Source organism: Amphibalanus amphitrite, unplaced genomic scaffold (assembly GCF_019059575.1).
Source record: "Amphibalanus amphitrite isolate SeventyFive unplaced genomic scaffold, NRLGWU_Aamphi_draft 000815F_arrow, whole genome shotgun sequence".
Classification (NCBI taxonomy): domain Eukaryota; kingdom Metazoa; phylum Arthropoda; class Thecostraca; order Balanomorpha; family Balanidae; genus Amphibalanus; species Amphibalanus amphitrite.
Genome location: NW_024882309.1, coordinates 36,394 through 50,714, shown reverse-complemented (window position 1 = coordinate 50,714; position 14,321 = coordinate 36,394). Strand labels below are relative to the sequence as shown.

Genomic DNA, 14,321 nt, shown 5'->3' with positions numbered 1-14,321 from the left:
TCGGTTGACGGAACTTCACCAGCCGTGTATATCGATCACAGGGGACGGATGGGGTCGTCTCCTCGCCTCGCGGTCTGCCGCCGCAGCCTGTATGGGCCCGGCAAATTGCGGAAGACCGACCAGTTGCGGAAGACCGACCAGTGTTGGGCCGAAAGGACCGTCACATAAAAGCCGTCCGAGTAGCCTAATGCTTGACTGAGTGTGAGAGAGAGAGAAGTAGTGATCCTCCTCTCCTATCCTCCACGAACGATCGGTGCCCGACTTTTTGACGTGGCGTTAGCCAAAATCATGCCATGAAACCGCCACCACAAATAACTGGACGGAGGCGACGCAGTAAAAAATATATAAAATATCGGGAACAAGGGGCAGGCAAATCGACCCCGCCTGTCGCTACGGTCCCCGCCTGTCACTACGGCAAGTCAGCAGCCCTGCCTCGCAATGGGTTCAGTGAATCCTGTTACACACCGCAGGCCGCTCAGAGAACAGGCGGCCGCCGACAAAGCCCAGTGACCCGGTAAAGCCGCTGTGACCGTCCCAATGCGCGCTGTCACTGCTGGTTGGTGTGTATAGGAGGGTCGTGAACGTTCGGTCGGTGATCTCAGGTAAATACACTGGGTAAAACGCTGGTCGGTGTCGTTAGATCTTAGTCCGCTGTTTCCACTTCAAACCACAAACGGATGTTATAATTGATGTCCAAAACAAGGTAAACCAACAAAAAGAACCCAATACCAAACTTGAAGGGACAGTTTAAAACAAAAACCAATATCATACCGCCCCGTCACTAAGTAATGTTCAGTGACGCACGCTGTCCATCCGATGACCGGCTAGTCTATAGCGGTTAATCGGCCGACAGGGCGCACTCTGCACATCACCCTGTTCAGTGCATCTGTCAGTACCGGCGCAACGAGTCAGCGCTCAGCAGCGCTCAATACGACCACGGACAGCGACACACGGATGACCGAGACAGAGCCGCACCAGTCAAAGAGGCACACGGTTGTCGTACTGAATCGGTGTTCCGCATACTTGGCGAACTGATAATGGACGGCCCAACAGACAATAGACGGTCCAACTGACAATAGACGGTCGAGCATTGCACCTGTTTCGCCGAGCTCCGGTACGGGAAGGTACCGTTCCCGATTACCACAGCAAAGCTGTATGTACCGAGCTCCGGCTGGGTAAGATACCTGACGTTCCAGACTATCATAGCATACGTACCGTGTCGGGGACCGTGCCGACTGAGCTGATATAGGCGACCAGGAATGCATTCCGTCTGATCATGCGGCCACCAGAGACCATAAGATGCGTCGGTGTCTATTGTGAGCTGCATTAGACTGTATCAGACAATGCATGGATTATTTGTTTTCAGGATCTGTGGTCTTGGTTTGGAGATAGATAGCAATAAGGACAAATTTAGAGCTAGCACAGTAAGACCGAACACGGAACGCTATGAGCTTAGTTCTTTTTCAGCAAACAGGCGTAGGGGCGGATTAAAAACTACGCACCATCGGGCACCTCGGATTTTACTTTTTGTTCCAGTAGTGACAGCAGGCACACGTTGCCGCGGGTCCTCCTAACCTTTTGTTCCAGCAGTGACAGCAGGCAGGGCAACTATCCCCGGTCCTTACCTTCTGTTCCAGCAGCGACAGCAGGCAGGGCAGGTTGCCGCGCGCCGCCGCCAGGTGCAGCGCCGTCCGTCCGCGTCCCTCCAGCAGGTTGACGTTATCCATCACGGCCATGAGGTTCATCAGGTTGGCCTGGTGGCCGTGGAACGCCTGCGGACACGCCGAGGGGTTGCGATCAGTGGTGATAGTATAATGACGGAGGGCAACGGTGGCTACACCGCGGACACTTGACAAGGGAGAAACCCCGAGAGTGCGGACAGCCACACGAGCTGTCCAGCCCGGTAGGATGGGTCCCCGTCAGGTGTGTGTCTGTATGCATGTGTAGACGGAGGTGCGGTACTCACAGCCAGATGCAGGGGACTGGGCGCCGCCGGCGGGCAGCGCTCCTCGCCGGCCGGCGGCCCCAGCACGGAGCACACACCGCGCGAGTCGAGCAGAAGGTCCAGCGCGGCGCGGTGGCCGGCGGCGGCCGCCAGATGGAGAGGGGAGCGTCCCTCCGAGTCGGGCTGGAGCGGGTCGGTGCCGCGCTGCAGCAGCAGCTGTACCGTCCTGAGACAGGTAACACAGTCACAAACACAGTCACAGCCGATACAGTAGTAGCTGCACCGTCCTGTGACAGGTAACACAGTCACAGAGTCACAGTCACAGTCACATAGTCACAAACACAGAGCAGCAGCTGCACCGTCCTAGGCACACAGTTACAGTCACAATGTCACAAACACAAAGCAGCAGTTGCGCCGTCCTGTGACAGTCACACGGTCACAGACACAGTCACAGAGCCAGTTTAAGTTACAGTTGCAGCTCTCTGCTCATCTAAATAACCTCACTGACTGTGTGAGAGTCACAGTCAAATTTAGTAAAGAGAGCTACTAAACATCAAAGACCACCCCCTCGTATGAAAACACAGCACTGGGCGCGGCATTACCATTCACAATGCGCGCTCAGTGTTGAATGGCCTCCGATGCGTGCGGTGCTCACACAATGAGCCAGAGACGTGGATGGGCCCGTGAATGTCATCACAACATACCATCACACCTTCTAGGTTCCAGCCTGCCCCCGGAGGACACATCCATAACCTTGACCCTGGCTGTGGATGATTATGTAGTCCCTGACCCTGGCAAAGGATGGAGGGCATAGCCCCAGACACATTGGGCTCAGACCCAAAGGCCAGACCCTGACCTAGGACGACCCATCCATCAATAAGCCTGACCCTGGTTGTGGATGGCGAACATGGTCCCAGACCCTGGTCACCAGACCCATATTCCAGGAGGCAGAACCTGACCATGGGGAAGATCCTGACCTTGAACAGACTAGGAGCCCGTGTCCACACTGACCCCGAGAGGCGGACCCGAATCCAGATTATAGCAGGCGGACCTATGTACACCTTCGCTTTTGAGACAGACCCAGCCCCAGACCCCGGCCGGCGGACACGGACCTTCCGTCGGCGTCGGCGGCCGCGGCGCAGTAGAGCGGCGTCCGGCCGTGGCTGTCTGTACACGAGACGTCGGCACCGGCCACCACCAGCGTCACAGCCACCTGGAGGTGAGGCAGTCGGTTAACGTCACCAACAGAGAAGCACATACAAACATACAGAGACAGATATTACAGCAGAACAGACAGTAGGACAGGCCGATCTAGCTATTGTCCGACAGACGGACGTTTTAAGTCGTACTCTGACTGCCGGACTGTGACTGACTGACTGACTGACTGACTGACTGACTGACTGACTGACTGACTGACTGACTGACTGACTGACTGACTGACTGACTGACTGACTGACTGACTGACTGACTGACTGACTGACTGACTGACTGACTGACTGACTGACTGACTGACTGACTGACTGACTGACTGACTGACTGACTGACTGACTGACTGACTGACTGACTGACTGACTGACTGACTGACTGACTGACTGACCGACTGTCGGACTGTGACTGACTGTGGGACTGCGACTGACCTCATAGTTGGCGCGCGCGGCCGCGTAGTGCAGCGGCAGACGGCCCTGTTTATCGGCGGCACTGAGGTCGGCTCCCCGAGCCAGCAGAAGGCTCGTGCTGTCCTGGTTCCTGGGGGACGGGAACATACACAGTCAGACAACACAAACATTTGTATAAACACACCACAAACTGAGGCAGAGAAATGCGGGTGTGTAAAGGATACATAACACACACACAAAAAAAAAAACTAGAGGGCGGCGCACACAACGAGCTACACAATGAGCTATACATAGAGGATAAACAACATGCACTGTGAACGGTCGCTATGCTCCGTCGGATAATCCGACGTCGGATAATCCGACGAAGCATAGCGGAGTCTCCTCATCAGTCCGGGCGAAGTACGACTGAGACGCTACCCCAGGTCGTACATACAGCGTCCGAGCAGCAGCCGGCAGCACCGCTGGAGCTACCCAGGCAGCAGTACCAGTCAGCGGAGTCGGGACAGGAGCCCTCCCCTAAACAGCGCTACCGTCCCTCTTCGGCATTCCCGATTACCCGGTCTCAAGTCCCATTCAGTATATGGCACCCATTCAGTGTTCACTACACATGAATGGTGATTAAAGCAGGAGTTATAAAAAAGGCATAAACACACAGATAATGAAACAGGATGCGGCATGAAGAGGGTCTGTGGTTAAAAGCAAACAAGTCCGTCGATTGGTAAATGACATCAATAGGCTCAGTGTTCAAAGCTGCGTGTTGACTGCGTGTTAGTAAACAGCCCAGTTCTCACAGAAATGCCGCTGCTTTTAGAGCATAAAAAAATCGAGGGTAAGGTAATGAAACAAAACAGGTAATTATCTTTAATCTTATGCAAATCGATATCAGTTGCGACTTGCGATCGGGTTTAATTCGGCTCGAAACCAACGAAATATGGTCAAACTGCTCGGATAACACGAAAGCAATGCATAGATTCGGAGTCGGGATGAAAATAAAACTAAAAACCCAACCATGAGGAACTTCACGACAATTTCCATATAAACAGGGTTGAAGGCAGACTATAACTTTCCGCATCAGACAAAGAAAAGGCAAGGCAAGGAAAAAAGAAGTCCAATAACGGAGTTAGAATGCACCGAATTGTGTTACTTGGTTATCGCGTGATACAAAATTGGAAAGCAATTGTAAGAAAACGGTACGCTTGAAACGAACCGGAGCGTCAGTTTCTCATGTTGTATGATAGGCAGGTGCAATTCATGATCAAAACAGCATTCTATGTCTACAATTTAAGATAACCTTCCATTTTGGCACACTACTTATAGCTGTCACAAGGCCAGTCAGGCAGCAACATGGGTAAAACACCAACCGTACGTGAGAACGCGTTAATGTTAGCCATAGCCATCCATCAAACACGCTTCATTGTGCGGAACTTAACTGAAAGAACAGTGTAAGGGCACATCACAAAACAGCGATGAAAACCATGGCCAGAAGATGCAGCCTCTAGCTAGACTCGTGCGGAGTGAAATCGCTAAGCACATCAAACCAAATAGGAAAGGTCGTTCAAATATGGGTGGGGTGGGTAGGAGCATAAATTATACATAGACCACACCTAGCGAAAAGGCAGATGTTTATTTAGCGCCCGGTTCCAGTTCAAGTCGCTGGCTTTGGCTTGTGGTTCGTAACAGGCAAAGGCTATGACAAAAATAGACAAAGAGGAGTGCATCTGGGAACCGTGCAGTCTGGAAGTGCGACCATTGTAAAAGGTTGCGGGAAACATGTTACTAATCACCTGCCTAAGACAACATGTGTAAACCGATCACATAGACATTCTGAGGCAAACTGTGTTGATTTTCGTACCAGAAAACATATTATCTGTGAAAGCAGGGCGACAGAAGGTGGTCGGCTGCAGCCTGCAACTACCATCGAGGATCGCTAGCGATGCGTTCAACACTGGGCTGCTACAGAATATGACTACACCGGGACTAGAAAGGGAAGGTCGGGTAGGGATAACACTCGGTCACAGCAAACAGTCACACAGAAAAGGCACACACTGCATCTCACTCGAAATTAGGTAGATACGGCCTGGTGAGAGCGGCAGTGGGCAGTCGGCGCCGCCATCGGATCCCTGCAGCACACGACGTTTGATGACCTCCCATTTCTTCCTGTGACTAATTCACAAGAGGCCACGGTCTATATCATAACGTAATTTGACAGCCATCTAATCCAGTTTCATCACGCGACCGTTCAGGGGGCCACCACTGCTACCTGTGTGCGGTGTGACCGGCCGCCGTATTATGGTATATCGGCCCGCGGTACGTCGCCAGCTCGGTCGCCGGGTCCCCCGGCCGCAATAGGCCGGCGGCCAATATCCGTTCCGGATTGGCAGTGACCATAAATCGGGCAGCCGCCGGCGGAGTGGCCAGGTGCCGCGCGGCGGCCGGTCGCGCGGAGCGCCCTGGGACCGGAGGGCGGTCACATCCTGATGGTGTCACGGACCGCGACAATTGTCTGTTTTACCTCAGAGCCCGTACCTATCATACACTTTTACCTGACAGTCCGCAACATACGGAACAGAACAGATTAATCTAATTTACCTACTAGATCGCAAAGTTCACCTATTTTACTCCAGAGGTCGCAACAACCATCCATTATGCTTCAGAGAACACAAATATCATTTTTAACTCGAAGGAAGCATCAAGCGGAGCATCCGCTTGTGAACAAACGCCCAACAACACCAGACACTGTGCTCAAGCAAAACACAAGCGCACAAACATTTCACTACCTGGGTAGCCTAAACAATTTACATTTTTGGGACCGAACCCAAACACCTAAAATCCATCAGTGTGTCATGCCCTGGCCCGTCCGCCCCCCCCCCCCTACACACACCGAGCCGAACTCTAGAAATACCCACAGCGCAATCGTACGGCGCTTCGTCAGCTACTCTACCTCACAACTCCGCGGAGTATGTATTCATGGCGCAGCGTGGTTCGGAGTAGCGGCACGGTCGGCCAGGGAGGCCGCGGGTCATATACGGCCGTTACTGGCAGTGGAGCAGCACCGTCACGGGCCGTCCGTCACACTCACCGTGCTGACAGCGCAGCCAGGCCGCTGACAGCACCAATCAGGCGGGCGTTCAGCGCTACCAGAGGTCACCGCTCATGCCCGGGAACTACCCACGGGGGAGCCGAGGTGTGGTAGTGTGACAGCTGCTGACAACCTATATCCAAGGTTACCCCATGAGTAGCTCGGCGCCCGTTCGTGAGCCGGCCGCCGCTGGGTACAAACCGTTTGAGTTGGTTTCGGGATCGTGCCGCGGCAAAGAGTCCCCATTCCCGGTCCTAATGTCCAGCGGGCCGCCCTCTCCATCACCAAGTTTGTCGTCGCCCGGCACCTTTCGATGGTTTCGTACCCCCGGGGGGCGCCAGTCCAGTCCGGCGGCTCACAGCGGGTGGCTGGACCGACCCGGAACTGCCTGTCCTCGGCGCCACCCGGGCCCCGCGGGCGGGCAAAGTTCCGCGACCGGCCGGCCGTACAGAGAGGTCCCCGGGTCCGCCGGTGACAGCACTGGTGGGAACTCGCCCAAATCACCGGAAATGCGGGATTGGTAAAAAGGAATGCAGCCGGAAACGGTGCTTGTAAGCTAGCAATTTAGGTAGCTGACAAAAACAAGTACCAGAAGAAGGCTCTCATTTAGCCAGGTCCAAATTACCGCCTAGATCAAACCCAACCATTGACGGGAGGCGATCAGCAAAACGAATATGGAAGAAGCGCGGAAAAGGGTAAGACAATACTTATCAGAATGGGAGGCTCTGAATATGGGCCGACTACCCCATGAACACACTGAGAATATCGCCGGTCTGGCCCGTGTCTCATGCAGCACTCGGTACATACCCTTTGTGCGCGGAGAGGTGGAGTGCTGTGCGTCCCAGGCTGTCGGTGGCCCGGATGTCCACGCCGAGCTCCAGCAGCTGTTTCACGCAGGCGGTGAACCCGTTTAGTGCGCCCAGGTGCAGCGGGGTCATACCTGACGGAGGGAGGTGGACAGTGGTTCCACAACATATATTCATGCAGAAGCAGTCATAACTACAAGCAAGGTTTCATACAAGGTTTCATAGCTGATCTTCTAACGGACTGAAGCGGTCACAGCAATGTTAATTTCCCCGACGATCGCATGAACTGATAGATCTACACTTAAGACGCGCCATTCGCTCGGCCGAGCTGAAGCCGCCGTTCGGCGTCCTTAGAACTGCCACTTACCGTCCGGTCCGGCTCTGTTGACGTCGGCACCGTGCTGGAACAGCGTCTTCACGAGGACGTCGTGCCCGCAGGCGGCGGCCAGGTGGAGCGGGGAGCAGCTGCGGGCGTCCAGAGCGTCCACCTCGGCACCTGGTGGCGAGCGGGGAGGTAGAAATCGGCAGTCCAACGTGAAAGGGGAGCGATGGGAAGAAAGCTACACAGAAATCACTAATTGAGCATGAATGCAAGCTGAGCATTGTTTGCCGAGCATGAATAAAAATGGGCACTGTGTAACAGCCCTTGCAAAGTGGTTAGCAGTTTGACGCTATGTCATCGAAAAATGACTAAGCAGAAAGCACACCAATGGAAAACAGACGGCGACCTATGGATCATGATTCCATACAATTTTCCCTTAAGGTCTTAGACGCCTTACGTACGATATCGCCCTCCGCTTTCCTCAGACCGATAACCGCCTCTGGAGAGAGAATCTCTCCCACCACAACGCTGCACTACTTCCAACGGTCCCTCTGGGCGGACCCACCTCTGTTGAGCAGCAGCCGGGCCCGCTGGAACCGGCCGTGCATGGCCGTCATGTGCAGCGGTGTCAGTCCGGCCGGCGCGGCGGCCGAGCGGGGGTCGGCGCCGCGGCTCAGCAGCAGCTTCACGCAGTCCAGACAACGGGTGGTGGCAGCGGCCAGGTGCAGTGCCGTCTGAGGCGCAGCGAAGGGCGGAGGGGCAGGTCAGGTCACCCGGACAGCAGGCAGCGGATACAGGGGAGCGGCAGGTCACAGAGCGGGAAATCGGGTCACCAGGTCAGCCGAGACTCTGACCATGTTCGTCTCCCGTCGAGCTTGTTCCACTCAGTCGATAACCTGATCCCTATCCTCCCTAACATATGACCTCCAGTCGGTGGTCTGTCCATTTCTCTCTGTCCTTCCTCCTCTCTCCCCTGTCCCTCCCTCCCTCTCCCCTCTGACCTACCCCCACCTCCCGCCTCCCTCCCTCCCTCACCTGTCCCCGCCTCCCTCCCTCCCCCTCCATCTATGCTCTCCCCCTCACCTGTCCCCGGCGGTCGGTGGACCTCCCTCACCTGTCCCCGCCTCCCTCCTCTCACCTGTCCCCGGCGGTCGGTGGACCTCCCTCACCTGTCCCCGCCTCCCTCCCTCCCTCCCTCCCTCTCCCCCTCACCAGCCCCCGCCGGTCCTCCCTCCCTCCCTCACCTGTCCGCGGCGGTCGGTGGCCTGCACGTTGGCGCCGGCCGCCAGCAGACACCGCAGAGTATCCAGCTGTCCGTGTACGGCCGCCGTGTGGAGCGGGGTGCCGCCGGACGCGCAGGCCGCCTCCGTGTCCACGCCGGGCGCCGCCAGCAGCAGGTCCAGGGAGGAGCCGTGGCCGGCGGCCGCCGCACAGTGCAGCGGGGTGCACATCTGAACACGGACGGACACAGGACGGCGGTCAGAGAAGTGGCAGCACACAGAGCTACATACAATCGGTATGAGTAATGATACATTGACAAGCAGGTTGTGATGCAGGCCCAGTCTGAATAAGCTCAGCAGAGAGCGTCGCAATATCGAAACAAGGAATCTGACTGAACAGCAATTTCACAGTGGCTTCCCAACCGAAAAATGATTGTCCAAGTCACTTCAGTATTTTTGTGTTTTTGCACGTTATGTAAGTATTTCAGCCTCCTTTTAGCCTCTATCAATGTCGATGCTTTATGAACATCAAATCAAAGCGACCGAAACATCAGTTCGTATCATTGTCTAAACTGTCACTTCAGTTCCGCTGCTGTCGTTTCTGGGCTCTGAAATTACCCACGTCTCTCCCAGCATGACACACGTCTCTCCAAGCACGACACCGTCTCCGGCAGTCGGACCTTTTTATCTCCGACGTTGACGTCCGCGTTGCGGTCGAGCAGCAGTCTGACGACCCGCTCGCGGTCCTGGCTGGCGGCCAGGTGGAGCGCGCGCCGGCCGCGCTTGTCGTGCGCGTTCACGGCCGCGCCGCGATCCAGCAGAAGCTGCACCATCTGTGGGCGGGGAGACGGGTCAGAGGCGGGGCGGAGGCGGGGAGGAGGCGGGGCAGAGGCGGGACGGAGGCGGGGAGGAGGCGGGGAGGAGGCGAGACGGAGGCGGGTCAGGGTCGGCACACAGTGAGGCAGGCATGGTCGTGCGCCGTACATTGTTACTACATACGGTCAGAGACGAGGCATGAGGTAGCCTCGACGGCTAAGAGGTGGGTAAGGGGAGGCACGCGGCTTGACGGCAGAGAGGATAAGGGGCGTGAGTCACTGTCCCCGCGCCACAATCTCCCTCAACCTCCCTAAACCACGTCGGAGAGTACCGACCTCGAAGCGTACATTGAGTCCCATTTCCCCAGTACCGACGGTGATTGCGAGAGCCCTTTACCAACCTCGACCCGCCCGTGGTAGGCGGCGTGGTGGAGCGGCGTCCAGCCGGCGCGGCGGGGTGGGTGGGTGGGTGGGTAGGTGCCTAGGTGGGTTACTGACCTCGACCCGCCCGTGGTAGGCGGCGTGGTGGAGCGGCGTCCAGTCGGCGCGGTGGGTGGGTGGGTGGGTAGGTGCCTAGGTGAGGTGCCTAGGTGGGTTACTGACCTCGACCCGCCCGTGGTAGGCGGCGTGGTGGAGCGGTGGGGTGGGTGGGTGGGTGCCTAGGTGGGCTACTGACCTCGACCCGCCCGTGGTAGGCGGCGTGGTGGAGCGGCATCCAGCCGGCGCGGTGGGGTGGGTGGGTGGGTGGGTGGGTAGGTGCCTAGGTGCCTAGGTGGGCTACTGACCTCGACCCGCCCGTGGTAGGCGGCGTGGTGGAGCAGCGTCCAGCAGGCGAGGTGGGGTGGGTGGGTAGGTGCCTAGGTGGGCTACTGACCTCGACCCGCCCGTGGTAGGCGGCGTGGTGGAGCAGCGTCCAGCAGGCGAGGTGGGGTGGGTGGGTAGGTGCCTAGGTGGGTTACTGACCTCGACCCGTCCGTGGTAGGCGGCGTGGTGGAGCGGCGTCCAGCCGGCGCGGTCCGTGGTGCTGACGGTACTCAGCAGGTCGGCCAGCAGCTCGGCAATCTCCACGGCGCCCGAGATGGCGCACTTGTGCAGCGGCGTCTGCCACAGCTTGTCGCGCACCGTGATGTCGCTCTCGTGCTGCAGCAGCATCAGAGCCGCCCCCTGCCGAGGTCGAGACGGGGGGAGTCAGATCGGCGGCTCACGGCGGACCACACACACAGCTACCTGTCACAGATGTCTGTGTGTAGTAACATTACGTAGACCGACCAGTACAGGCTGCACAGACAGTCGTCTGATCAGCCCGACACACTGCGACGGTGTTTGGAGAGAATATGCTGACAAGTGACAACTCCACATACCAGAGACTAGAAGAAAAAAAAACGTCATCCAGTCCGGCAAACGACACCAAACAACGACCCAGAGCCTGTATAATCTTCAGAGAATGCAAAACAATGTCCCAAAATTTGTTGATTTGGGTGGGAAACGACATCCAATTGAAATTCATTTTCCACTCTCACCACCAATTTTTAGGAACAATTTTCCACTCTCAGCCAAGAAAACCTAGATTTTTTACCTATAGAAAGAGCAGTTGTGTGGATGCCCAGTTTAGCATCAAACATTCTACACCCTAGAATAAAATGCATGTTTTATGCCGTTTCTCACTCTTTTTGGATCTAATCGAATCAGCAGTTTTCCACTCTCTCCCCTCTTTTTGGTGGGTAATTTTCCCCTCTGACACCCCAGACAAAACTCAATTTTGGGACACTGATGCAAAAGATCCGAAGGAGCGTCCAAACGCTCCCTCATTTAAATGACGACGATGAAATAATTGACAGAATCGATTGACAACCATAATTTGTTACAGAAGACAGTCATGGAGTGGCGTCTCCAACTGAGAAAACTGTCAAGCAACCGAAGCAGTGTCTCCGACAATCCAACACTGACCGACTGTCCCTGGAGGCAGGCCCAGTGCAGCGGGGTGGCCCACTTGCTGTCCTTGGCGTTGACGCGCGCCCCGTTCAGAAGGAGCGCCTCGGCAATCTCAGCGTGCCCGCAGAACGCGGCCGCGTGCAGCGGGGTGCGCTGCTCCGCGTCCTGGAGAGGACAGGGACACTGTTAGATGAGAGGGGTTGGTAATGTCGTTGCTGCAGGGGAACTTGGCCCTAGTTCTGAGTGAGAGGGGAGGCTAACATATACAGAGATGACAGCCTAATGAGTCTGTGAGTTAAGCAAGTGGGTGGTGAGGATGCTGGTTTTCAGTGTCACATCCATTAACTTTGTTCTGCTCTGCACTCAATCTCTTCCCAATATCATTCCATTAGGTACACCAGTTCCCTAGCTGGCTGACAGGTATGCCACCCAGCTGGCATATCTTGGTACAGCCATCTGTCTCACCTGATAGTTGGCGTCCCCACCATCGAGCAGGACCTGCAGGACCTCCCCCAGGTCGCCGCGGAACACACTCTGCATAAGCTCCGGCTGGGGAGGCAGTGAGGGTGTTTGAGTCAATGATGTTGTGCTTAGGGCAACTAAAAGTACAGATGCACAAACCAATTTAAACCTGTGATTATCCAGAAACACAGCTGCTAATAACCAATAAGTAACACTGCTTTTTGACAAACGTGAATAGTGTAAGACAGAGCTCAGCATGCTACAAACATTGAGTGCTGCCACTGTTAGTGATTGACAATCACTAACAGTTGCAGAACTCAGGCACATAAATAATATCATTGATTTTACAAATGATTTAAAGTAACAGTTTTGGAAGGTTTGACTTACCTCATCATCAAATTCAAGGAAGACCATTTTAATTTTTGAAGTGGAAGAAAGTGCAAACAACTAAAAATATGTCAAGCTTCAAAATAGACACACATATTCACCTGAAATTGAAAGTATATGTAAATGGATGCCTGTAGGTAAATAAGTCATGATTCATGATACAAGTAAGTAACTAGGTACTGACCTTCTTAATGAAAATATTAGACTAATAGTTTACTGCACATCTCAACTATTCAACTACCTCAACCTACAGTCCATTCAATTCTAATTATGCGAAACATGCGGCGGTCTTGCCGGAAAGGTCATCTTAGATTGTTGCGTTAACAATAACTTGCGGCGTTGGATGTGATGCTTGTTAATGAAAAGAGCCTGTGAAAGGCGTCGGTGAAATCGTTCCCAATTTTGGGTATGCCGTTCCTATAATAAGGAACGCTTGCAGCACCAGTGTACGAGAGCGTTCCCAAATTTGGGCTCGCGGCCCGGGTGGTGGACTGCTTTAGAAAAACAGGAACGATTTGAAGATACGATGGGCCTTACAATATCAAACTCTTTCCCAACAATATTGAGACAAATATCAGGCGGTTCACGATCGTTTTATATTTTTTGGACGTCATTTAACAGTTCTTCTTCTTGTTTTAAACAATGCCTACATGGCGTTCCCATATTTACTTACTTACTTACTTACTTACTGAATTACAGGAAAGGTGATAGGCTAGGAAAAGGAAGCCTGTGGATTTCCTGCTCATTGGCTTGTAGTTTAGTCGGTTCTGGTTTGGTACAGCAAGTTCTTCCAGTGTTTGTCTAGAGCATTTTTGAATCTGTTGACTGTCCTGGCATTTACTACTTCTTCAGGGAGACTGTTCCACTCTTACCTGGTCTCTTACCTGGTTGGGTTCCCATTTGTGTCGGAAAGAAAAGGCAAGGTGGAAGGACCGAAAGGAATTGGAAGGAACCCTGAATGCCAGACGCGCCAGCCCAGTTGTGATATTCTTGACCATTAGTCCTGGGAGTTTTGACTGGTATTGTGCGTCTTCCACAAGCTCGTCAGATGAATACAGTCACATTTCTACACGCTTAGCTACGAGGAAGTAACCTACATACCTATAACTACTTACAAAATCAGCACTGCTCATCCTCAATCATATCTGAACAGGCTATTACGTGCATGTACCTCAATCATTTTCTTAAAGCTAGCTATGTTAGGTGCACGGACAGCATCCTCAGGCAGTGAGTTCCAAACAGCAATGCATCTGACAGAGAAAAAGCGCTTTCTAGTGTCTGTGTGGGTGAGAGTGGGGAAAATCCTAAAGCAGTGGCCCCTAGTCCGCTCCTGTGGAGGGCGGTCGAACAGGTCATCTGGACTCAGGCACGATCTACCGTTAAACAGCTTCCAACATTGTATCAAGTCCGCACGAATGAGCCTCCCTTGGACAGAATACAGGTTCAAGGACTGTAGGCGATCTGCATAGCTTAATCCATTCATTCCATCCACTCGCTTTGTCCACTTCCTCTGAACATTTTCTAAGACCCGCAAGTCTTTCAGATAACCTGTATGCCACAAGCATGAACAGTATTCTATAACAGGTCGGATATGAGTAGTGAGCAAGAACAACATAAATGCGCGAGACCTGCAAACGGTAGACTTAAGAAAACTATGGGCCAGACCGCTAGCCTTGTGTGCAACAGTCCTAATGTGCTCGTGAAATTTAAGCTGCGAGTCGACAGTAACACCAAGAT

General features: G+C 54.2%; 1 protein-coding gene across 3 annotated transcripts in view; it reads right to left on the bottom strand.

The window, feature by feature from the left end:
* LOC122366542 (serine/threonine-protein phosphatase 6 regulatory ankyrin repeat subunit A-like) overlaps nt 1-14,321 on the bottom strand; it is a 76,415-nt gene that overhangs the window by 50,539 nt on the left and 11,555 nt on the right. For all 3 annotated transcript variants that reach the window (XM_043338915.1, XM_043338914.1, XM_043338916.1), the window contains exons 2-14: nt 12,585-12,685; nt 12,201-12,284; nt 11,751-11,900; nt 10,767-10,967; nt 9,669-9,821; nt 9,013-9,219; nt 8,334-8,502; nt 7,814-7,942; nt 7,448-7,580; nt 3,583-3,691; nt 3,058-3,158; nt 1,967-2,171; nt 1,626-1,772 (exon numbers count right to left, since the gene is read on the bottom strand). In XM_043338915.1, coding sequence (XP_043194850.1) covers nt 1,626-1,772; nt 1,967-2,171; nt 3,058-3,158; nt 3,583-3,691; nt 7,448-7,580; nt 7,814-7,942; nt 8,334-8,502; nt 9,013-9,219; nt 9,669-9,821; nt 10,767-10,967; nt 11,751-11,900; nt 12,201-12,284; nt 12,585-12,611 — 1,815 coding nt within the window. In that variant the 5' untranslated portion in view covers nt 12,612-12,685. The remainder of the gene's footprint in view (nt 1-1,625; nt 1,773-1,966; nt 2,172-3,057; nt 3,159-3,582; nt 3,692-7,447; nt 7,581-7,813; nt 7,943-8,333; nt 8,503-9,012; nt 9,220-9,668; nt 9,822-10,766; nt 10,968-11,750; nt 11,901-12,200; nt 12,285-12,584; nt 12,686-14,321) is intronic.